The sequence below is a fragment of the Vipera ursinii genome, assembly GCF_947247035.1.
Source record: "Vipera ursinii genome assembly, chromosome: 2".
Lineage (NCBI taxonomy): Eukaryota > Metazoa > Chordata > Lepidosauria > Squamata > Viperidae > Vipera > Vipera ursinii.
Genome location: NC_139513.1, coordinates 23,713,061 through 23,723,090, shown reverse-complemented (window position 1 = coordinate 23,723,090; position 10,030 = coordinate 23,713,061). Strand labels below are relative to the sequence as shown.

At 44.1% G+C, this 10,030-nt stretch overlaps 1 protein-coding gene and 1 long non-coding RNA gene across 2 annotated transcripts; one reads left to right on the top strand and one right to left on the bottom strand.

Moving 5' to 3' along the window:
• Positions 1–681: 681 nt before the first annotated feature.
• NRM (nurim) lies at positions 682–7,193 on the bottom strand. The gene is made up of 4 exons (XM_083356491.1): positions 6,711–7,193; positions 4,813–5,015; positions 3,849–4,025; positions 682–1,868 (listed from the first exon to the last, which is right to left on the bottom strand). Exons 1-4 carry the CDS (start codon positions 7,183–7,185, stop codon positions 1,548–1,550), a joined length of 1,176 nt encoding a protein of 391 aa, XP_083212617.1. The 5' UTR covers positions 7,186–7,193; the 3' UTR covers positions 682–1,547.
• LOC310636553 lies at positions 6,740–9,682 on the top strand. Its single transcript, XR_014491745.1, has 3 exons — positions 6,740–6,817; positions 7,544–7,588; positions 9,578–9,682. It is a non-coding gene; the product is annotated as an uncharacterized lncRNA (long non-coding RNA).
• The last annotated feature ends 348 nt before the right edge of the window (positions 9,683–10,030 follow it).

The window sequence follows — 10,030 nt, the reverse complement described above, 5'->3', positions numbered from 1 at the left end:
AAGTCCTTTCCTTTTATACATCCACAAAAGGGGTGGGCCACTTACTTAGCTTTTTTTGACCCGCCCTATTGATGCTGCTGGATGGCCCCCAGATGTGACTCTATGACACAATGATGAGGGAGCCATAAGCCAATGGCCTATAACTGTATTTCTCAACCGTGGCAACTTGATGTCTGGACTTCAACTCCCAGAATTCCCCAGCCAGCATGGTAGAGAATAACAAGGATAGCTGTAGCTGAAATCTCCAACAGGGGCAATATTTTCATTAATCAAAAGAATTTTTTAAAAGAAGCATACTGGTGAAAAATTTTGGAAATCCCTTAGGGGAAATCTAATACTAAGATTAGCATTTGGACTGAAAGCTTTTTGACTTCTGCTTTTTCTTATATGATCCAAGGAAGTTTTCACCTCAGAAACAAGGCACCTTTGCAACAGTAATTAGGCGGTTTAAACCATCACACACATATACTCATAAATGTGCTTTCTTATTATTATATTGAAGAAATGCATCTATAATCCCCTTATACCAGGGTTAGGCAACCTCGGCTCTTTTATGACTCATGGACTTCAACTCCCAGAATTCCTGAGTCAGATGACTCAGGAATTCTGGGAGTTGAAGTCCATGAGTCATAAAAGAGGCGAGGATGCCTACCCCTGCCTTATACCATATTCTTCCAAATAAGTGCACTTGGCTGCTAATATTTTTTTAAAAAAAATAAGTATTTACATGTTGACAGAGGTTAGAATACTATAATTAAAAATTGTGGCAAGAGGTCAGTAAAAGCTCATTTGAAATAAATAAAATATGCTATTAATTTTAAAAGGAGGAACATTTTGCACATTCTCTTGGTCAAACCAGACCATTAAAGAGCTAAAGGGCAGTCACTTCCCCATTTTTTTTTACTCAGAAGGGGTTGCTATTCTATACAGCTGTATTCTAGACTAGATGCTTTTCTAGAACTAGACACATTTGTTTAATCAACTGCTTGCCTTCCACGCAACCACCAAATCCAGAGGCTGCCATGAAAATGGCCAATTATAGCTAGACTTCAATCGTTATTAAGGATTCTCATTAGTGAGAAAAGTTCATGATCGAAAAGTATCTCCTTAATATTCTAGGGTGAGATCAACCCAGAGATCAGACATTCCAACTTCCTCCATGCTAGTAGAACTTAGTGTGTTTCAGTACAGACTATCCCAGTTTAACGTTCTCCAAATGTGTTTGGACTAAAATTCCCAACATCTTCATCTACTACTGCTGTTGAAGACAATGAACTCCTAGTCCACAACAATGGAGAACACGAGCTTAGGAAAAGATTCTTTTAGGGAGTTACAAGAGACTGGGCCCAGTAGATACCCAATTTTTGGGAGGTAGCCCTTCAAGTCCTCTAGGTGTAAAAGCACAATCAAGATAAGATATGGTGTATTAATCAGTGCTTTGCAAGCAGGGATCTGGCAGTCAGACACCCCCCCCCAAAAGCCAGACACCGCCCCCCTCTGCATCCAAAACCAAAACCATCCAGAACCTTAACCTCTCCCACTTCTACTCAGTTCCCCTTGTAGTCTGAGGGGCCATTTTGAGCCAATAAACCCCCATAAGCTGCCTCTTCCCGGGAGAAGATTTGGAACTTCTTGTCCAGCTGGGCACGGAGGTAGAGATAATCCTGTTCATCAAGGCTGTGAGCACAGGTAAGATAGACGGTGAACAAGGAGGCCAGAAGCAGGCGGTCAAGTGAGAGGCAGGGAACAGCCCAGAGGATAAGGAGAAACTCCACGTACAATGGATGGCGAAGGTGGGAGTAGAGACGGAGGGCCCGTGAAGACTTCACAGCCAAAGGGTCTCCTATGCCCAAGCAGTAGTAATAAACCTGGGGATGAAATGAAAGCAACATCTGTTTACTGTAGAGCAGGGCTGTCAAACTTCCGGCCCGTGGCCAGGACACGTCATCCAGAAGCTGCGCCCACCCCATCGCCGGCAATGGCAAAACCGTCCTGATACGTTGCGCAATGTCACGTGACGTCGCGAGTTTGACATGTCTGCTGTAGAGGCACTCCCAGATTTTATATACAGCCAAGGCACCCTTGGGCTCTGCAGATTCTACAGAGGAACACATGGCTGAACACAGGTAGTCCTCAACCTATGACCACAATCCAGCCCAAAATTTATGTTGCTCAACGAGACAAGTGAGTTTTGTCCCATTTAACGACCTTTCTTGCCTTAGTTTATTATTATTATTATTATATTTATTATTATATTTATATACCGCCCTTTCCCGAAGGACTCAGGGTGGTTTACAGGGTGATTAAAACAAAAAATACAAAAGTTAAAAACAATTAAAAAAATTATATCCATCCCTGAACAAATAAAACCCCAGTTAAAATTAAAATTAAAATTCTCAGCCTGGGCCAGAGAGCTCGAAGAGCCAGGTCTTCAGGTCCTGGCGGAATGAACGGAGGTTGTTTTAAATGAATCACTGCAATTGTTCAGCAACATGGTTGCTAAGTGAATCTGGCTTCTTCATGGACTTTGCTTGTCAGAAGGTCACAAAAGGTGATGATCACATGCCCCCCCCACCCCGGGACACTACAAATATGAGTGAGTTGCTAAGCATCTGAATTTTGATCACAGGACCAGAGGGATGCTGCAACGGGGGTGTGAAAAAATGTCATAAGTCACTTGTGTCCGTGCTGTCGTAACTTCAACCAGTCACTAAATGAACTGTCGTAAGTTGAGGACTATTTGTACTATTCCCCCCCCCCCCGCCCCTAGTTTTAGGGTAGGTACATAGTTGAGCCCCTTCCCTTGCCTGTCCTGCAGGCTGTATTGTTTGCAGGATCCCTGGTGCTCTCTGAGCCTTTTTTTTGCAAGTGTTTCATTAGCTAGTTAGGTAACATTTTCAGTGCTAGAAGGGAGCGGGCTCTCCTCTGTTTATTTAATTTAATTTAATTTAATTATGGGACTTATATGCCACCCTATCTCCCGAAGGACTCAGGGCGGCTAACAACAATAAAAATAACAATAAAAACAATAAATACAAATATTAAAAGAAATTAAATTTTACAAAGCCCCACTAAAAACCAGTAAAAATTAAAAACATAATTAAAACCCCCAACGTCAGTCCAGGTGGAAAAGGTATGTCTTTAGGTCGCGACGAAAGGACCGGAGATCTGGGGCCATCCGAAGTTCTCGGGGGAGCTGATTCCAAAGGGCAGGCGCCCCGACAGAGAAGGCCCTCCCCCTGGGGGTCGCCAGCCGACATTGTCTGGCCGACGGCACCCTGAGGAGACCCTCTCTGTGTGAGCGCACAGGGTGATAGGCAGTCGTTCCTGGCAGCAGACGGTCCTGCAAATATCCCGGGCCTAAGCCATGTAGGGCTTTATAAGTAAGAACCAGCACCTTGAACCTAGGGTGGCTTGCCCTAGCAGTGTTGCTGGGAGTGTTTCCTTCTTGGTAATTCCTTGCTTACTTGTGTACTGTTTGGTTGTCTGCCAGAAAACAACCAGGCTCAGAAAGCACCACAGTTCAGCCCTTAGTTACAAATATTCTCTTCTGTTGGGATGCATTGTCTGTTGCAGAGAACCTGTCTTCTGGATGAGCACAATCCATTTATTTTTTAAATCATTCCCATTTTTTTTAAGTGTAAGCCACTCAGAGGCATCTGGAGCAAGCCACTTCTAGACTTCATTAAATAAGGGAAGTGATGCTTGAAAGAAAAATGGACTCTTCTGGAAGATAAAACGGGCTGGGCTCACTGTGGTTTTATTTCCCAGACTGCCCTATTCCTCTCTGCAGCCTTGCTCACCAAAGGCAGACACGTGAAGGGGGAAAACAAAGAAAGCACAAGCACCTGTTTGACACCCATCAGTTCTGCATAATCAAAGATGAGAATGATGCTAAAGATGATTAGCCAGGAGATGAAATGGAGGATAAAGCAGGTGAGAGGAACCCAAGTGATCCACGGCTCAGTACTCGTATTCCAGAGCATGGGGCCCTCCAGCACTGGCTGCCAATACCTCATCAGCAACTACATTAAAAGGGGAAAAAAATTACATTACTAGCAGACACTGCAACGACATTTAACATGGCTGCATGTGAGGTCATGCAGGATATGAATGAGAATAACAGTTGAAAGGGACCTTGGAGGTCTTCTAGTCCAACCCCCTGCTCAGACAGCAGACAAAGCCCATCTCTTCTTAAAAACCTCCAGTGTTGGAGCACCCACAACTTCTTAAAGCAAGTTGCCTTTTGCAAAAGAATGCGACTATAAATGCGAGTTAAAATTCTAATCTTCATTATTATCTATTTTCTTTTTTTTTTAAAATGCCCATTTCTCCTAGCCGAGAAAGAAACTCAATTGCGTTTTGCAACGTAACGAACGATTAAAGAGCTCAAGCTCTTACAAGTAGTCCTTGAATTACGACCACACTTGAGCCCGGAATTTTGGTGTCAAGTCATTGCAGTCATTAAATTGATTCACCATGTGACTGGACTCGATTTTTCAACTCTGGTCAAGCGAGTCACCATGGCTGTTAAGCAAATCACGTCATCGTGAGTCTGAATCCACTTTATCCAACGAGCGTTTTTGTCAGAAAATGACCAGAAAAAAAATCACAAAAAGCAATCAAGTGATCATGGGGTGCTGCAACCAGTTATAAATGCAAGCTGGTTGCTAAGCACCAAAAATGTGATCACATGGCTGTGAGAGTGGTGCAGCAATTGTAACTTCAAGGAAAGGGCATTAAACAACCATTCTTAAGTTGAGCAGTACCTGTACAACTTTCCCACTTTATACTCTAAATCAGTCTTCTTACCTGAAGAGTTAAGTCTGTGAAAAAAACATAGACTGTTCTCTGCAAGACCCCGAAGCAGCTGGAAGTCCAGTGTTTGACCCGGTCAGAAGCCATAAGGCTATGCTGCAGGATAAAAAGGATGATCAGGCCCACATCCACTGTTAGCGAGTGCAGAATCTTGGGATCCCTTAGGGCAGTTTTCCATTGAGAATTCGAGATGCCATCTGCAAGAGAAAAACCGAGTAATCGTGCACCCTGTATACAGCAGGATATTATCACCATGATGGTTTACATCAGGGGTGTCAAACTGCCGGCCCGCGAGCTGGAAGTGTCACGGTGAAACCGTGCCCACCCCTTTGCCAGCAATGGGAAAAAAGTTGTGACACCTCACGTGATGTGACATGGCGAGTTTGACACCCCTGGTTTACATCAACCTTTCTCAACCTTTTTACCCGAGAGCAGTGTTTGTAAATCTCAGCATCTTTAAGATGAGTGGACTTCAACTCCCAGAATTCCCCAGCCGGCTGGGAAGTTGAAGTTCACCTTGCTTAAAGTTGCTGAGATTGACGAGCAATGCCCTAGATTAGGGGTCTCTGACCTCTGGTCCACAGGCTAGTGCAAGGTGGCAGCCTGTTCAGACCAGGGCTGGGGAAGTGGTGGGTGAGCGCACACGTACAAAGTTGCATTTGTAAAAATGGTGCACGTGCAAAACCATCCCCCTCCACCCCACCATTGCCACTGCCTTTGCTGGTCCTCTGAGCCAGAAAGACTGGAGATTACTGCCCTAGAGGAACCCTTGAAATAATTTTGAGGTCTCAGGGAACCCCTGCATTAAAAATATTACATCTACAGCTAGCAAAGAGGGTTGCTTTGGGACTACACAATGAAATCCTGAAGTCTCAGGCAGTCCATAGTCTGTCCAATCCAGTCTGAAGAAGTGCTGGGAATGCAGAGGAAGGACACTGGCATTTAGAAATCCGATTTTCCCCCCCCTTATATTTTCCAAGTTGCAGTTCAAAATTTGGTGGGCGCAGCGCACTCAGCATCCTGAATATTCATTCCTTGCATAAAAGGACTGTAATGTTTGCAATCCAAAGGCAGTAAAAGAAGGGAATTTTTTTCACTTTGATGAACATATAAATGATGTACAAGCCTTAGGGATAGGAATAGCTTTCTGGGATTGAGTGTGGGCTGAAGCTATCTCCTCAAAATCAGCCTGAATCCTTGATCAAATGCCCAGATCTCTAAGAGATATACAGAAGCAGAATTCTGCCAAAGATGGCCTCTCTATTACTGCAAAGTTTTGACCTGACAGCTATTCCTAGCAAAGGACAGCGGAATGACAGTCCAACTGCTTCCAATAATTTATATGGCTATGATTTGGCAATGATTTCTTCAATACACTCCCCTGATTGGATTCACACAACAGTCTAAGTCGTGATGTGGATTTCCTGTTTGGGTTTATTATGCCGTCAGAATTCAGCCACTGATAAGTTCGCTCAGGCAGTCCATTGCTGTAAATCAAACCAAAGTCATGCAGGGTGGGCATGCCCAGCCATAAATGTTTGGCAGCACGGAGGAGCATTCACTCGTTTCTATTTACAGTCTTGCCATGTTTTCAAAGGGCCTCTGGGCAAAAAGCAAGCTGCAGCTCGAAACGTTGCAACAGAGCACGCGGGGTAGTTGCAGCACGGAGATGCCCCCGGCGCTGCAACCGAGGCGCTCTTGCATTTAATTCCCTATTTTTTTTAAAAAAAGGCATCATTCTAAGGTATCGATTACTCGTTCTCCCACGGGAAGCCTTTTGATCGGAGAGGATCAAACTCATCGAGTCAAAAAAAATAAAATAAAAATCCCTCCAAATTTCCCGACGCCGCACTCCAAATCGGAGGTCCCGCTTCGGGATCTGCCCTTCTTACCTGGATTCACGCCGGTGCCGTAGGGAGGAGGCGCAGCCCCGGCGGGCAGCTGCAAAAAGATGGCACGGAAGGAAATAAAACGGATCAGCTCCACGCCGGTCCCGAAGGTGAAAAGGAAATTGCCCAGGGCCGGGATCATCAGCAGGAACTGCAAAGCAGCCATGGCGGGGAAAGGAAAAAAAAAAAAAAAAAGAGCCTCTCCCGCCGCCTGGAAGGAACGCCCAGCTGCGGGTGGGGCTTTCCCCGCAATCCGCACGCCCACCCGTGACGTCACAACCCCGCCGTTCCTCCTCGGCCCCTCCCCGGAGCCAGAGGGCTTCCCTAGAATTCCCAGGCCCGCCTTTCTTCTAGTGACGTCACCTCCTTCGGAGGGAGAGCCCTTTCTTGAGGGATCCCCTGACGTGAAGCCTATAGGCTGCTGAATTCTGGAATCCGTTCGCTTGAAAAAAAAACACAAAAAAACCTGCGTTCCCATCCCGGAATGGCGCCAAATCAAATCCTTGCATTAGGGCAGGAGTAGGCAACCTCGGCTCTTTTATGACTCATGGACTTCAACTCCCAGAATTCCTGAGTCAGCTATGCTGACTCAGGAATTCTGGGAGTTGAAGTCCATGAGTCATAAAAGAGCCAAGGTTGCCTACCCCTGCATTAGGAAAAAAAAAAAAAGAAGAGTAAATATAGATGCGGTCGCTTTCTGTTCCTGCTGCCCAGAGAGATTTTTGTGACTTAGGACTTTGCTGGGCGTTTCTCCCGCTTGCTTTTTAACCAGAGAATTCACAGAATTCACAGAGGATTTCCAGGTCATTAAATGTCAACTATATCTTTATATACAGGTCCGACAAAACCAAGGAAGGCGTTGGGATCCTCAGCAGGGGGCGGTAATGTGAAGCAGGTCTGACGAGAGATCGATGGGTCGTTAAGGTGCTTCCAAGTAAAAGAGGCAGGATGCAGAGATGCAGTCATTATGAAGCTTTATTCATCGATAGGTTATATAAAAAGAGCTATATGGCATGGAGGCATCCATGCTTTTTTTTTATTGAAAAGTTTTAACATACATTTTATCTTTAACAGTCCCCCCTCCCCCTCCCTTCTCCCTCCTTCCCTACCCCTCTCCCCCTCCCCCCCCCCACTTCCCAGAGCTAAGTACAAGGTATAAAAACAAAAAAACCCGATCATAAACATCCATATGCTAACAACCATAAACTCTAAAATCTATCACTCTCTGGCTCATATAGGATAATACAAACACTATTAATATTAAATATATATAGAAAAAGGAAAATAGAAAAAAAAGGAAGACTTATTCAAATGTTACATGAAACTTTTTAGTCCTATATTTGTTCTGGATATACTCAATCCATTTTCTCCATTCCATAATATAACGTTTTTTTTATTGAAAAGTTTTAACATACATTTTATCTTTAACAGTCCCCCCTCCCCCTCCCTTCTCCCTCCTTCCCTACCCCTCTCCCCCTCCCCCCCCCCCACTTCCCAGAGCTAAGTACAAGGTATAAAAACAAAAAAAACCCGATCATAAACATCCATATGCTAACAACCATAAACTCTAAAATCTATCCCTCTCTGGCTCATATAGGATAATACAAACACTATTAATATTAAGTATATATAGAAAAAAAAGAGAAAAAAGAAAAAAGAAAAGGAAGACTTATTCAAATGCTACATGAAACTTTTTAGTCCTATATTTGTTCTGGATATACTCAATCCATTTTCTCCATTCCATAATATAACGTTCTTGCGAGTGATCTTTCAAATAAGCCGAAATCTTTGCCATCTCTGCCAGGTCAGAAACCTTTAAAGTCCATTCTTCTATGGTCGGCAGTTCCTCCTTCTTCCAATCCTGACCTATTAAGAGTCTTGCTGCCGTAATTAAATTCAACATCAACTTAGTGTCCACAACCGTAGCATCTGTAATTATTCCCAACAAAAAAAGTTGTGGACAAAACTTTATCCTTTGCTTGAAAATCTTCTGCATATTCCACCAAATTTTTATCCAAAAGGCCTTAACCTTTTTGCAAGTCCACCATATGTGAAAATATGTTGCATCTTCATCGCCACACCTCCAGCATTTTGGCTGATAATTCGGGTACATACTTGCAAGCTTTTTAGGATCTAAATGCCATCTATAAAACATTTTATAAAAGTTCTCTCTTAAATTTTGAGCTTGTGTAAATTTTACGTTCCTCACCCAAATCTTTTCCCACGTGTCCATTGTAATAACTTCTTGGATGTTTTGGGCCCATTTTATCATACAATCCTTAACAAGTTCTGTTTCTGAGTCAATCTCTATCAATGCAAGATATATCCGTTTAATATGTGCTGGTCCCTGATTTCTAATTTGCTTTATCAGACTCCTGGTCACAATCTGGGATCTCCGGCCATCCATTTCAGTTTCAAATCTAGGGATCTTACTGGTATCTGCAAGCTTGGAAGCTTTGCCTTAAACCATCCTCTCTGCTACCAACTTGTGAAGCAGGTCTGACGAGAGATCGATGGGTCGTTAAGGTGCTTCCAAGTAAAAGAGGCAGGATGCAGAGATGCAGTCATTATGAAGCTTTATTCATCGATAGGTTATATAAAAAGAGCTATATGGCATGGAGGCATCCATGCTTGTATGATAGAGAGAGAATGCATGCAAGAGAGAGAGAAAGATGAGAAGCTAAGAGCAGCCCCTGAGCAGAGGTATTTATGGGGGGTCTCGGCCCCTCCCTAACCATAAAACACTCTCTCCAATGGGGCTGCAGGGGTCTGAGACCCCTGGCTCATCAGTGGAAGCAAAGAAGCCTCTTTGCTTCCATCTGATGACCTTTTTGGGTAACTGCCAATGGCTGGCACAAAACATCTAACAGGTAACGTCTAGCGGGACTTATCCCAGAATGTATCCAGCTGTTCCTTTGGTTGGGGAAACCTGAGATTTCTTGGAGGAGACTGGGAAGTGGGAAAAACCACTTGGGCAAGCCATGCCTTTCCTGTGGCAGGAAAACTGGATGGATGTACCATTGAAACATCACGGTCCTTCTGTTAATTTAAAGAAAGAAACAAAAAATTGACGTCCCCAAGTGGAGCTCCATTCTATATTGTGTGGTGACTAATGCTTTGTGTCAGAAAAAAAAGCCTTCCAGATGTGCTGAGCCAACAGCTTCCAGATTTTCCAACCAATATGGCCTACCCCAAGGGTAGGCAACCTTGGCTCTTTTATGACTCGTGGACTTCAACTCCCAGAATTCCTGAGCCAGCATGGCTCAGCTTGGAAACCTCAGCATGGCTGCCTCAGGAATTCTGGGAGTTGAAGTCCACGAGTC

Coding starts and splice junctions, on each gene's coding strand:
- NRM (XM_083356491.1), bottom strand. CDS start 7,185: ATGGGAACGCAGGTTTTTTTGTGTTTTTTTTTCAAGCGAACGGATTCC. Junction 5,016..6,710: donor CGGCACCGGCGTGAATCCAG/GTAAGAAGGGCA, acceptor TTTCTCTTGCAG/ATGGCATCTCGAATTCTCAA. Junction 1,869..3,848: donor AACTGATGGGTGTCAAACAG/GTGCTTGTGCTT, acceptor TTTCATCCCCAG/GTTTATTACTACTGCTTGGG.